The 15,644-nt window shown below is 39.1% G+C and overlaps 1 protein-coding gene across 2 annotated transcripts in view; it reads right to left on the bottom strand.

The window, feature by feature from the left end:
* Positions 1–15,644, bottom strand: part of ASCC3 (activating signal cointegrator 1 complex subunit 3) — a 493,632-nt gene that overhangs the window by 79,318 nt on the left and 398,670 nt on the right. For both annotated transcript variants that reach the window (XM_039531733.1, XM_039531734.1), the window contains exons 31-33: positions 8,080–8,217; positions 7,867–7,987; positions 2,976–3,108 (exon numbers count right to left, since the gene is read on the bottom strand). In XM_039531733.1, coding sequence (XP_039387667.1) covers positions 2,976–3,108; positions 7,867–7,987; positions 8,080–8,217 — 392 coding nt within the window. The remainder of the gene's footprint in view (positions 1–2,975; positions 3,109–7,866; positions 7,988–8,079; positions 8,218–15,644) is intronic.

The raw sequence follows: 15,644 nt of genomic DNA, 5'->3' as shown, positions 1-15,644 counted from the left end.
AAACCACCTTTTTAAAAAGAGTTTAAAATTTTTAATCTAAAAATATTTTTTCCCATGGGTGTAGGGTGGGAAATGTTCTTGCAATGTCAAAATCATCATTACAGGTTAGAGCAACCATCTCATCCTAATAGGAAGCAACCTGTGCATGCTAAAGGGCTGTAACTCAATTAGTTGACAATTAAATCCAAAATGCAGTACTCTTAGGACATGTTTGGAATGGGATGGAATTGTAGCTGTCTGGAATCATTTATGGATACTGCATGTTTACCTTGTTGTTGGGATGTTTACTGTATGACTATACTGGTTTAGTTTAATAGCAGGCGGTAAGGAAAAACAAGCAGACATGGAAATAATGGCTCAAGATAAGCAATCCCTGAAGTAAACACTTGAGGATTGTTAAGAGATAATGCCCAAATGTTAAGGTTTGAAGATTTTACTTTCTCTGGAGCCAACCTGCAAAACTAGTTTTGGTCTGAAGGGGCAAGGCCTAGGAATGTAGCAGAACAAAAGAACGTTGGCAGTTTAAATGGGATCGCACTCTCTCTCTCTGTCTTAAGCGAGGGAGGAGTTGTTTGGGGTAGCCAGCCAGAAACACAGGCACCTGGTTCTGGGGTCTGAAGAAGTTAGACCTGCCTACATTACCATTGGGGGATAGTAAACCTTAGGTGAGACAGATGTTTGTAATCTGTTTACTGATTTAAAATTCTTTTCCTCTAAATATTTTGTTCCTACAGTTAAAATAAACAATACTTTGGTTTTATAAAGGCTGTTTTGTAACTGTACATCACTGATTATAGACTCCCAAAGGGAAGAACCACAGATGTCTGAACTCAGTTGGACCTGTTAGATAAACATGGTTGATACACTGGATACGTCTACACTGCATGCTAAGCCCGAGCTCTCACTCAGGTTGAGCCCAGGTCCCCACAAAAATCAGTCTGAGTTAGGTCAGCAAGCACTCAGGACCCAGATCTTAGGACCCTGCTAAGAGGATGGATCAGAGCCAGAGTCCTGCTGTCACTCGGGCTTAAGCCCTGTTATTTTGCATGTGGAGGCAGGTCAAGCTGCAGGCCCAAGCCAGAAGGTCTGCATAGTGCAGCATGGACATGTTAGCACAACTGTGAAACCCAGGTCCAGCAACTGTAAACCCAGGTGTACAGAGCACTATGGATGCTCAATCTTGGGCTTGGAAACACCAAGTCCACACACCTGCATTCCACGGGCCCAGTGCAGTGTAGACACTCCTACTGAGTACTGTAGCATAGGGCCCAATCTAAGATAGGGACAGCTGGCTTGGAATTCCAACTTAGGAGAGGTCAGGACATAAAGCGCGACACCTGAGGAGGAGTGCTTAGAGAGACCAGACAGGGAACAGAAGTGCAGCTATTCCTGTAATTGTGACATGGAAATATCAATTTATTTTTAAAATATTTATTGAAAATGTAACGGTAAATGAAGCCAAAAGGGAATAACATATAAGGTTAATAAATTTGCTTTTTGGTATAGAAAAGAAGGGAATGAGTTCCAAAGCTAAGGAACCTTCAGAAAAAACACACGCCAATGGCAACCTCTCTTTTAAACCAGAGAGCCTCTAGCTCAAAAGCCTTTGATGATCATAACCAGAGACCAAGATGTGTCTCAACTAATCAGAGATTTATAAGATTAAAGTCAACATATAAGTCTTTGTCTGGAAATTTATCAGCATATTATCTGTTTATATTAAATAACATAATGAAGAATATTTATAATATTTCAATGAAAAAATGAGGATTATCATTTGTGTATTTGATTAAGAGAACGTTTCTATTTTTAGAGATACTACTTAGGAATCAGATAGAAAGGCTGCCTGGTTTATTGCCAAAATAATATGGTCTGGGTAAAACACTTGCATTTTAATACTCTGTTTTTTGTCTAGAATTACATGATACTGAAGCGACAATGGGTCCTGTGGCACCTTATAGACTAACAGACGTTTTGGAGCATAAGCTTGCGTGGGTGAATACTCACTTCGTCAGATGCATGTAGTGGAAATTTCCAGAGGCAGGTATAAATATGCAGGCAAGAATCAGTCTAGAGATAATGAGGTTAGTTCAATCAGGGAGGAGTATTCGCCCATGCAAGCTTATGCTCCAAAATGTCTGTTAGTCTATAAGGTGCCACAGGACCCTTTGTCACTTTTTACAGATCCAGACTAACACGGCTACCCCTCTGATAAATAATACTGAATATTTCCTTCAGTTTCTTTTTGTTTCTACTGATATTATACTTTTCTACACATTTTTCCTAATGTGTCAAACACTGAGCATAAGTTTTTGAAACAAAGCACATCTGCGGGTAACATCTGATTGGTTAAAGGTTTATAAACTCTAGTTGTTCCTTAAGAAAAAAAGCGTACATGATTGTCTATGATAGAGGGGATTATACTAGTTACCGTTATATGTACTTGCATTGAATTGACTACCAAATGATAGATCATGGATTAACTAGTGAGGTTAGGAGAGAATCTGAAATATCTCTTTGTTTTCCTATTTTTCAAAAATCTTGCAGCTCCCACTTTGAAAGAAGTATTAGCAATTGTTTACAAGATACATTTCCCTTTGAGCTTGATATCTTTATATCTTTTAACAGGTCTAGAATGGTATGAAAATCCCATGTGAAAAGTACTTAAGTTTTATCTGATTTTTCCTCCCTACTAAGTACTTTTGTGACCAAATTTTCTGTTGGGGTTGTCGGGAGCATAAATAATTATTCTACATTCTCTTTCAAAACAGCCCGAGAAAGCACCCGGAAGTGCTTTCATCTGAGAAAGCACCCAGAAGCAGAGTAACATTTATCTAGGGATGCACTAAACACTTGGAAGGACTACTGTCTTTGGCGGTCCCAATATTTTGGTGCATCTATGTCCCACTTCACTTTCATCTACTTCACATTTGCTGTATGCACTTTTATCTGTTTTCTTTCCTGTCAAACTTTACCTTGATTCTACTGGAAAAGGTTCATAAAGAAACTTTTTGTAGAAGTCTTTCTTAATATCATGGACTAAAATCACAGCTTTGCCTTGGTCATCAAACTGCGGTCTACCAGCGCGTCCCATCATCTGAAGTACATCTACAAAACAGATAATATATACATTTATTTCAAAATAATTTACAGTATAGGATATATTGTTTATCTGTGACCGCATTTACACTTGTTTGTTACTCCCACTGGCTAAATTTTGTCTAAAATCAGATTGAAATTTTTTTGTGGCAGGGACTGTGTGTTCCTAAGTGTTTGCACTGCACCAACCACAATGTAACCCCAAATCTTACTGGGGCCTCAAATACAAATAATAATGACACATGAAAAACTACGGTAAAGAATAACGAGGAGCCCTTGTGGCACCTTAGAGACTAACACATTTATCTGGACATAAGCTTTCATGGGCTAAACCCCACTTCATGAGACGCAAAGACCATAATGCATTTGTACAAGAGGGCTCAATTAAGGACTCATGGGCAACCACAGATTTAGCAGCTCCGAATTTTCCAGTTTGACTTTGCAAATGCTTTGTTAACATTTTTTAAATATAATTTTTCAGAGTTGTGGGAACAACTACAGACTTCTATCATTTGATCTTCAGGACTAGCTACATTAGCATGCCAGAATAGGGGAATGGTGCCACATACTGGTCTAAAGGGTGCTCAGAGGAGCCTCCCACACATAGTGAAGGTCAGTGGCTAGGGTGATAACCTGGGCCTAGGTACATCTGGGTTTAATTCCCTGCTCTGCTGCAGACTCTCTGTGTGACCTGGGCCATCACTTAGTTTCTGTGTGCCTCAGTTACACATCTGTAAGAGAGATAAAAGCACTTCCCAACCTCACAGTGGTGTTGTATGGATAAACATATTAAAGATTGTGAAGCTCCATGAGAGTATGGTAATGTATGGGGCCAGATAAGTACCTGGGTAGATCTGTCTCTTCCTCCTGCCTCTTGTGGGGTCTCACTGGATAGATGGGGTGCTGGGGCTAAATACAAGGCATGGTGGGGGACATTATGGAAGAGAGCCTGGTTTTGTTCTCTCTGTTGCTTCTCCCCTCTCCCCAGGAGTGGAGGTTGCTCTTGCTCCAGTTCCAAAGGTGTGTGTGTGGGGGGGGGCTATGACAGTGGATCCCTGATTCTCACAGGGGAGCCCCGTTCAATGCTCACTCTCTCTCTGTCCTCATCCTGGAAGTTGCAGGAATACCTGACCCCATGCTGGGAAATAGAACACTGGGGAAATATGCTAGGTTGATGTGGGGGAAAGAGGCTGTCAGGAAAGCCCATTCTGGCTTTCACCCACCCCATGCTCCTACTACAGCTGCGCTGGTAGCTCCCCCGCATTGCCAGTGCAGTGTCTTCTTCTACTGCTGGTGTGTTGGTGCTGGCAAGTGGTGGGATTTTTAGAACATTCAGTAGTTTTGTCAGGCTGCCAAAAATGTTCTGAGGAATTCAAGTGAGAGAAGGGACATTGTGATTTTTAACACTTTACAACTCAGCTAGATCTGAATGGAATTTCACAGGAAAAGAAAAGGCATTTTCTATCATCTGAGGTGTTTTCCCTGAGGAGTATCAAAGAACTGCAAACAGAGATGTTACTGTTTCTTAAAGAAAAGGTCACATGAATCCTTCATAATGGAAAGTATTAGACAACCTAAATATAGGGGTCACAACTAGCTCCCCCTGTGATAAGAATTCAAGCAGGTACAGTAACATTCAAATGAAAAGACTCAAATCCCTCCTTAAAATCCACTTCTATTGTGATATCTATAAAACACACTGTTGGATACAGATTGGGCTGGCACTACTATGAGCATTAAGGTTACCAAATTATACAAACACACCTGTCTTTGTTGTTACCTGGTCCCCCACCCCACCCTGTATGTCTGTTTATCCATTTGTTTGTGCTCCCTTTCTAGCTAAGGCTATGGCTACACTTAAATTTTCACACCCTGCTGCAGCGCTGCAAATTTGCAAGTGTAGCCAAGCCCTAAGATTGCGAGTTCTCATGAGCAAGCACTGAGTTTGTTTTACTGAGTGGTATTACACCACACCCAATAGAGCCCTGAGCTTTGCTTGGGGCCTCTAGCTTCTACCTCAATCTGAATAATATAAATGAAACCAGAAAATAGTTTTCAAGCATGAATTACTGTTTACCTTTTAACTTTTTTATATTTTCTGTTCTGTATTCTCTATGAGCTATATAAACAACAACAATAATCTTTATGCAGTTTGTTCATTGTTAAATTAAGACTGATGTTCAACTATAAAATGAAATGGATCCCCAAATGGTATTTATGAATAGATGTCTACAAGGGAGAATGATGAAATATTTCCTGCTATTTGATAGTGCAGTAAAATAGTATACGATAATCCACATGAAATGGATTTACCAAAAGGCGTCAGGAAATGTATAGCTAGCCAAACCCAACATTTTCTTTACTGACTATACACTGCCTGGATTGTTCTTAACTACTGGATTAAACTATTGAAATATCAAAAGCAATCCAACTAGCTGAGTGAAAGGCTTGTATCAGAGATTGGCCCACCCCAAAACCTCTGATTTGTACTTTCTCCAACCAGGCTTAAATTCAGATGTTAACTTAGGAACTTAGGCTCTGCTATTATTTTCAAACTACTGGCCTATGTGCAAGTAATCGAAGGACCTCATTCTACGCTGACTTGTACACTAGGCACCAAATTCAGTCCTAGAACAGGCAGGTAACTTTAATGGAGATGAATCAGTTTATACCACATCTGAATTTGTGCTACGCTCCTATTAGATTTTAAACAGAAGTTAAACAGGCATACCTAAGGGCAGAACTGAAAGCGAGATAGGGGGTTGGTCTACACCACAAAGTTTTGCTGGTATAACTATAGCGGCTGGCTAGGAGTGTGGACTCAGCTGACATAGCTGCTGGTGTAGAGGCAACTATGCAGACATCCGAGTGCTTTTGTCTGCATACATAATGTAATTGATGGAGGTGGTGTTGCTATGCTGGTAGAAAAAAACCTCCTTCTGACAGAATACACTCAATCTCCTTAGGGGGCTCTGCTGGCAAAGCTATGCTAGCAAAGGCTCTGTGGATATGTCTACAATGCAAAGAAAAAACCCACTGCACCAAGTCTCAGAGGAAAAGGTCAACTGAGTTGGGCTCACAGGGCTTGGGCTGTGGGGCTAAAAATAGTAGTACTGCCGTACAGGCTTGGGCAGGAGCCAATGCTCTGAAAGCCAGCAAGAGAGGAGGGTCTTACAGTCCAGGCTCCAAACCGATCCCGAACATCTACACTGTTATTTTTAGCCCTGCAGCCCAAGCCCCGTGAGCCGGAGTCAATTGGAATTAATTTGCAAATTGGACCCCTTCAAACAAGGCTTGAATAAAGACTGGGAGTGGATGGGCCATTAAACAAAGTAAAACTATTTCCCCATGCTTATCCGTCCCGCCCCACGGTTCCTTACATCTCCTTGTCAATTGCTGGAAACGGGCCATTTTCATTACCACTACAAACAGTTCTTTTTCTCTCCTGCTCATAATAGCTCACCTTAACTGATCACTCTTATTAGAGTTTCATGTTCTCTGTGTGTGTATATCTATCTATCTATATATATCTTCCTACTGTATTTTCCACTACATGCATCCGATGAAGTGGGCTGTAGCCCACGAAAGCTTATGCTCAAATACATTTGTTAGTCACTAAAGTGCCACAAGTACTCCTGTTCTTTTTGCAGATACAGACTAACATGGCTGCTACTCTGAAACCTGCATAAAAGTGTAGAGCATTCACACTAAATTAAGCTCTATGATGGACTAGTTGGATGGGCATCTTCTATAATGTATTGAGTTCCAACTGTGTTCTATCAAAGGGACACTGCTTGGTTAAAAGAAATCAATCTCTACCTATGTTACAAATAACATTCAGCTTATTCCTAGGAATACATTTTTTCTGGCCAACCTTCAGACAGCTTAAAATCAAACTATCTTTCTTTAGTGTAACAGATAAAATGGACCAGGAAACCTGTAATAATGTTAGCTAGTCCTGGCTCTCCAAGCTTACTACGATTCAAATTAATATTTTCCCTTGTCTGAACTTTTCAAAGTTGTTCTTGTCTTACTTCTCTGGAGTTTTCTAAAATGGTTGCAATACAGTTTATCAAAATTTGAGTGGACTGGAGGCAGACATGAAATAAAATTAGAATTTCTATATCACAACTGAAGTTAAAATATAGTTTATTCAGCTTTCACTATTTATCCTTTACTTATTCTTTACTTTTTAGCTTAATAAAATTATATAAAATAAAATTATATTAGTTTTTTTATAGTCAAGATTAGTCAATTGGAATTTCAGAGTCTCCTCCATTAAGAGTGCTGCAATGTTTTGACTACAAACACTGTAGAGGAATGTATAGTTGTTTAAAAACCTTTTTCTAGTGGATAATAACAAAATAAACTCATGGAAGCAATTTACTTTTCACGTGGTTTTTTAAGAACTTATTTCATAAAATTTATTTGCGGGCCAAATCTGATTTTACAGCGTTCGTTCAAAATGTACTGTACATGTTCAAACCATCTTCTGCTTTTAGTTTTTTTTTTTTTTTAAATGGCCTCTTAGGATGATACCAACTCAGCAGTTTCCAAAAGAGGAAAAACGAATATATGAAAAACATTTAATAGTTCTTGCACGAGTCACATTTATACAACAAAAACACAACAAATAATCTATTCCAACGTGTCTATTATAGATTTTTAAAGGTTCAGTTCCTAAAACTATAAATTATTCAAGTTCACATTTGCATATGCTTGAAATTCATTTCACCAACTAAGTATTTGTAAGATTAACATGAATACCTGTAATGGGATAATCCACATAACGCCTTGTTTTTCCATCATAAAATTCTGTTCCCTTAACAATTACTAAATGAGCTGGAAAATTTACACCCCAGGCTAATGTGCTTGTGGCAATAAGAACCTAAAACAGAAAGAAAAATTAATGTAACAAAGAGACAACTTTTAAAATTGCATATAAATCTCATTTTGGTATTACTAAAAGCAAAAATTAACCTGGATTTTGCAATTCACAAATAGTTCTTCCACAGTTTTTCTGTCTCTTTCATGTAGCCCAGCATGGTGCATGCCTATTCCAAATGCAAGAGTCAGCTTCAGATTAGAATCTCTTACTGTCACTATAACATCGTTCATCTGCAACAGAGGATGGTTACATGATTTAGAACAGTACTAAATATTCTTCTGAGAAGTTTTTAACATTTTAGGGTTCTTGTTATTAATAAGTTATTTTTTTTCTATCTGCAACCACAATGTGCTATGCATTGTCTATGTTCACAGAGAGACACAGTTCCTGCCCTGAACAGTTTACAGTCTAAAAAAACAAGCAACACATGAAGGACGGGAGAGAGAAATAATTATAGTTAATAGCGTTTTATAGCCATTTTATTAATATAATATATACATTATCTAATTTTAAAAACAAAATTAATTAATAGTAAGCTCAGGAGGAACCTAGCATGGGACATTTTGAATGTTGAAAGTATCCTGGTCTGCCTGTTATGTGCCCTGTCTGCCTGGCACATTTTTCAATTATAAGTGCCAGTATCCGAAAGTTCAAGCCCTGTACTGAGGCTTGCTGCTTACTTCCTCTTCCAGAACATTATTTATGATGAAAATAAAACTGGGTCTAACCCAAATTCTAAGTAACCCACTTAGACATGCTCCCTCAACTCAATAAATTATTTACACCATTTATTTAGCTATATTTGCCATTTTCAATTGTCAATTTCCAATTAATATGTTCCTATCCAACCCAATTCAACTAATATTTCAAATATGATTTTGTAGTTTATAGTACCAAATCCTACAGTAAATCCAAGCACACTGCAACTACTACTTTTCTTTTATTCAACATCTTTGCAATTTTAGGGGGGGAAAAAAGTGATCAGGTTTCTCTGGACAGATTTATTGCATATAAATTCATGCTGCTTACTGCTCATGATTCCATTAACCTCTCAGGCTAGATTGTGAACCTCTTACTTGCCTAGATGACTAATCACATACATGAATGATCCCACTTACTTCACTGGGATTACTCCTATGAGTAACAGCTCATCAATATAATCAAAGGCTTCACATTCTGGTCCAAAATGCTTACTGATTTGTCTCTAAATATTTGTTCCATTATTTTATTACTAATGCTATTTATTGTTTCGTGTTGTTTTAAAACAATTACAGCCAGTGGCTTTTAAACCTAGTCACTAGTCAATGGTATCTTGATGTTCCCGTGAGTACCATCGACAATATTATACCACAAATCACGGTAACATTGTTAATTGTAAACATTAAGTGGCACAGCCAGTTAGTGTCTATCTCTATAAACAAACAAAACAAAGGATCAGTGAAACAATACAATACAAGATTGAGAAAATTAATAAAAAAATCTACATTATTTAAAATACTGAGATGAAATTTTGACAATAGCAGCCATCTGTTAGTTACATTAATAATCACTGCTGCAAAGCCTTTCAAATGTTCTGTTTCTGATGCTCAGAACATACTTTTTTTGAAAACTGTTTTCTGGGATTTATCTTTATTATATTCTTAAGGTAAATTAAAATGATTTGGATATCTAGCAAACACATAAAATATAGTTTCACAGACTTATGTGATAGAAAACACATAACTTAAAAAAAATAAGTTTTACAAAGGTTTGAGAATAAAAATACATTTTATAGAATATTGATATATTTTACCTACTTAGACAATCTAGTTTGGGAAGCAGAGCAAAGCATTTTAAATAACGTTAAAGGAGTTTTGGTTGAAGTATTAGTTACTTTAGCAATGATGGAAGTAATAGAGAATCCAAAATGTACTAAAATATCATTAACATTTTGGTTCCTAGTACCAATTATCTCATGATAACTCTGTGCTTTGGACTGATTTATTTTCTTTTATTAGTCTAACAACATATATTTCATAGTTAATATGAACATTATATTATGATACCGGGTTAATACAGAATCTGGGCATCTTTTTCTTCCATGAAGAACAAGGATTAAATTGGCTTATTATAATGTCTACACCCAATCAGAGCATTTCTTCAGCAAGAACAGTTTTACAATGTTAGTTATTTTCAGCTGAGAACCTGTGCTATTCCTTTTGGTCATGTACTTCCCAGCATAAAACAGCCCAAATTCACACTGCTGGGAATTTATTCAGAGTTGTTGTTCTTGCTTTTTGCAATCTGCGGTGGTTATTTTTTTTTCTCCTGACTTGTATTACAGCAGTGTCCTGTGGTGATGTTAGTCATACCTGCAAAGCAGTGTAATTTACCACAGGAAAACTAAAGAACCCTTAGCAGGAGAGCTGGCACATGCACTACTATCCTGTCATTCTAGCAGCAGGGAATCCTAGTCACTTCTAGCTGACCCCCTTACTTTTACATAAATCAATACAATAAACAAAACTATTTCTACCCACAGGCACAATTCAGGGCTTAAAATTCTGATGACAATTTATTTTAAAGCAGAACTCCTTTCCCTGTGCCTATTTATTGCGTAAATATTAAATATCTCTACCTAATAAGATAAATATTAGGTACATTTAATAGTTTTTATTCAGTCAGAAAAAATGCACTAACACCAACATGACATACTGTAAGACGCATCGAAGTATCTACATCGTTCTACATTTTACTATATATTTTAATATATTTGAACATAAATGTAATCATCCTTCTTAAAAAGTTTTAAAAAGTAATACATTTCTTCTTAAACTCTGATATAGAAAAAGGAACATTCTAAATACAGCAACATGGCTATAAGAAACTGTAAATGTTATTGAAATTAGGGTATGTGTATATATACACACACACTAAAATATGTTAATATTAAACTAATTTAGGGCTCAAACCTGCCCCAATTGAGGTCAAGGGGAATTTTCCTCTGGATTCCAATGAGAGCAGAATTGGGTTGATGCTGGGTAACCTGGACTAACTTGCATAGATTTTTGAAATATGAACAAAACCCCTCCCATTCTTCCCCATACCATAGCTTGATTAAGAAGCTAGCTGTTAACAAACACCTCTGAAATCTGAACTGGATTCTGTAATCATTGCAAAATATTAATTACAAAAAAAAAAAGCAAGATTATAAATGGCAGAAATAAACTTTTCTCTAGACATGCTAGATTTTTTTGAAACTAGTAAGTAGTCATTTTCTTTGTGCCTGCACATATGTAAACTGTTGAACCATTTACTTTAAGTTAATAGAACTGTTTTTTATATTTTAAAATTTATTATACTTAAAAAGCTTTTGTAGAAAGATAGGATTCCATTTAAGTAGATACATTACTCTGTGCCTGAAATACATTCCAGTCAGAGTATAATTCAGCAAGTTGATGACAATTTTGGCTCCAAAAGAAAGGAGGAGACCAGATTGGACAAGAATGAGCTAACAGATTGTGCAGCCCAATTCTGTCCCTTTGAGTGTGATATATTGTTTCAAGATGCTAAAAATCCATACTTTCTCAAAGCATATCTGTTGTGCTGGTTTTCCCATTTTCACAGAATCCTCATTATTAGTACTCTGTACTCTTTTCAAAGCACGTCAGACTCAGACCATATGCCACTGAATAATGCTTATCAATTGTCTAAAATGCCCAGCAAAAGAAAGATGTGCCAAACAAAAGAATTGTGAAAGTTATGAAGTCTTTTACAAAAATAATTATATATTTCACATCTGTTACAGATGTTAAATGAAATAAAAATATCTCATTATTATACCTAAATGTTAATTTTTTATGACACACTTTTGTGTCATAAAGACAACATCTTGTAGAAGGAAGTTAAACTTAAATAACGAAAGAAACATTTAGAGATCATTCTTGATAATTGCTAAAGACACACAATCAAGTTACCTTATTATTATTTTGGATCAGGTATTCCAAAAGAGAACCTCCCCCCCTGCCCAATAAATAAATAAATAAATGAAAGCTCCACTCCCCACCACCCAGACAAGATTAACCAGGGAAAGTGCTTTCAAGTATATGCATTTACCACAATTGAGATACATTAATAAAATTACACATTTAGCACTAAAATATTTAAAAGGCAGTGATATGCTTGTCCAAGATTTCTCTACTCATTTTATAGCATAGCATTACTTCAAAACAATAACACAGGAGGTTTTTTGTCATCCTCTGCAGCATGAGGCATAGGTCACTTGCAGGTTTAAATTAGTGTAAATGGTAGATTCTTTGTAACTTGGAGTCCTTAAGCCATAATTTGAGGGCTTCAATAACCCAGCCAGAGGTTAGGGGTCTGTCACAGGAGTGGGTGGATGAGGTTCTGGGGCTTGCAATGTGCAGGAGGTCAGACTAAATGATTACGATGGTCCCTTCTGACCTTAACATCTATGAGTTTATAAGGAGGCAATGGGTTTTTTGATTTAAGGGTGACAGGTAGAAAAGACAAATGCCCTTTTATCTCTCCCAATTTTTTTTTCATATATATGTATATATATTGTGTCCCCCCCCAAAGATACATACACAATTATCTCACGCACGCCATATACATATACATACAATTCTCTCTCTCTGACACAGTTTCTCTCTTTAGGAATTCAGAGGTCATAATGGGCCTGATCAAATTCCCATTGAAATCAACAGGAACAGTCTTTCTACTGACCTAAGTGGGAGTTGGAGGTGGCCCTGTATGATTATTATTAAAGATCATGACTTACAGAAGGTATGTTTGTGTTTGGGAACTTAGTTTTATACAGAGGTTTCATAAAGAATAATCTTAAGAAAATGCAAGTCATTAAAATGATGAATACATTATGAGAAAATTATTGTGGTTGTAGTTCTAATGGTGTAAATTGGTAGTTGGCTTGTTCCCCCATTATGTTTAAATATGAGAAGAAATTCAAAATTCAAAAAAAAAAGGGGGGGGGTGGATTAAATCCTAGAAAATATTAAATTCACTTTCTTTTGCTGAGTAAGTACTATCTAATTATATCATAGCTCAATAATAATATGTGCCACTTTCTTAATTAGTTTAAATTTTCTATTTTGTCCTTAAGACAAAAAGCAATACAAACATGACAGAAAAGGAAAAGAAAAGAAGAGGTAACAAAATTAAGGGATACAAATTGATTCTAATAATTTCTGCTGTATGGAAAGAGCAGCACTGCTTCATTCCACAGCCATACCTCCACAGAGGTGAGTACAATTTGGAGGAGAGGGAAGGGGTTGGTCCCTTCCCCATGCCTTCCCTCCATCCCCCAGGCAGTTGCCTAATCCCACCTCCTCTTTGGGTAACAATCCATGGTGCCACCCAGTCCTACTGCTGTATATGATAAATTGGGACCTTGAGGTGGCAGCATCTCTTTCAAAATCTCAAAGGTGGGGTTTCAGAGCATCTGATGAAGTGGGCTGTAGCTCACGAAAGCTTATGCTCAAATAAATTTGTTAGGGTTTGGCTACACTTGTAGGTGTGCAGCGCTGGGAGTTAAAGCTGTCTTCGTCCAGATGTGTAGGGAAAGTGCTGCAGTGTGGTCACACTGACAGCTACCAGCGCTGCGGTGTGGCCACATTTGCAGCATTTGCAGAGGTGTTGGGAGTGGTGCATTATGGGCAGCTATCCCACAGAGCACCTCTTCTCATTCCGGCGCCGTGGGTTGTGGGAAGGGAGCGGAGGGTGCGGGTCATTCTGCTTCCTGTTCCAACGCCCCGTGATGCATCGCTTCACATCCCAGCAATCCCTGTTTTTCCATCCACGTTTGGCGCCATCTTGACTCTCACAACGGTTTCTGTGCAGCACGATTTCTGTGGGAAATGGAGCCCGAACTGCTGAGGAATATGCTGTCGACTCTCGCCAGCACATCACGTTTGGCAGTTGAGCTATTCCTTAAGATCCAAAGTGATGAGGAGTCCCACGATGATAGCGAGTCGCGTGACGCGTATGACACGAAATTGCTTGTGGCATTCACGGAAATGCTCAGCACCACGGAACGCCGCTTTTGGGCTCGGGAAACAAGCACTGAGTGGTGGGATCACATCGTCATGGAAGTCTGGGATGATGAGCAGTGGCTGCAGAACTTTCGGATGAGAAAAGCCACTTTCATGGGACTGTGTGAGGAGCTCGCCCCCACCCTGCGGCGCAAGGACACGAGATTGAGAGCTGCCCTGCTGGTGGAGAAGCGGGTGGCTATTGCAATCTGGAAGCTGGCAACTCCAGACAGCTACTGATCGGTCGGGAACCAGTTTGGAGTGGGAAAGTCGACTGTTGGAATCGTGTTGATGCAAGTTTGCAGGGCCATTAATCGCATCCTGCTAAGAAGAACCGTGACTCTGGGGAACGTGCAGGACATTGTGGATGGCTTTGCACAAATGGGTTTCCCTAACTGTGGAGGGGCAATAGATGGGACGCATATTCCTATTCTGGCACCACTCCACCTAGCATCCGAGTACGTTAATTGGAAGGGGTATTTCTCCATGGTTCTCCAGGCGCTTGTGGATCACCGGGGGCATTTCATTGACATTAACACAGGCTGGCCCGGAAAGGTGCATGATTCATGCATCTTTCGGAACACTGGCCTCTTCAGGAAGCTGCAGGCCGGGACTTTTTTCCCAGACTGGAAGATCACAGTAGGGGATGTCAAAATGCCCATTGTGATCCTTGGAGACCCCGCTTACCCGTTAATGCCGTGGCTCATGAAACCGTATCCAGGGAACCTTGACAGGAGCAAGGACCAGTTCAACTACAGGCTTAGCTGAATGACTGTGGAGTGTGCTTTCGGCCGTTTAAAGGGGCGCTGGCGATCTCTGTATGGGAAGCTAGACTTGGGGGAAAGCAGCATCCCATTCTCCGCGGTTATATCCACGTGCTGTACCCGCCAGAATATTTGTGAAGGGAAGGGTCAAAGATTTAGTCAGGCATGGACCACCGAGGTTCAACGCCTGGAGGCTGAATTTGCACAGCCAGAGAGCAGGGCTACTCAAGAGGCCCAGCACAGGTCTGCAAGGATTAGGGATGCCTTGAGGGAGGAATTTGAGGCTGAAAACCAACAGTAATGTTTGGTGCCTTGCACAGGAGTGAAGTGCAGTGGTTACAATGTTAGTAGGAATCTGTGTTTCCTAAGCTGATTTGCATTGCCTGTTTCTTTCCTGGGCTAAGGTATCTTTGACTTTCTGCAATAATAAAGACTGTTTTCAAAGCCAAGAATTCATTTATTGAAAAGAAAAGAACTTTATTGACAGACACACAACTTTTGGGGAACCTAAAAGGGCAGGGGAGTGGGGTGGAGAACTGTACAGTCACAGGTTTGAATATGTCCTGTCTGGAGTGCTGTGCAATGACTGCTGCATTTCAGGATGCCTATACTGCATGGTGATGGGGGTTGAGTGCAGAGGGTAAGGGTCGTAGTTCTCAGGGCTGGTTGGTGAACGTACAGGTGTTGGAGGCAGCTGGTGGTGGTAAGAACCTGGATGCTGGGGAAGAGGGTTTTGAGCTGACATTGGGGCACAAGGGAAAGAGCTTTGGGACGGGGCAGGGCGGTAGTCCTCTGCCTGCATGGCTACGAGCGCCTGGATAGAGTCCGCTTGGCGCGCCAGGATGC

The sequence above is a fragment of the Mauremys reevesii genome, linkage group 3 (assembly GCF_016161935.1).
Source record: "Mauremys reevesii isolate NIE-2019 linkage group 3, ASM1616193v1, whole genome shotgun sequence".
Classification (NCBI taxonomy): Eukaryota; Metazoa; Chordata; order Testudines; family Geoemydidae; genus Mauremys; species Mauremys reevesii.
Note: the sequence above shows the minus strand (reverse complement) of the source record. Positions and strands in the feature narration are given on the sequence as shown.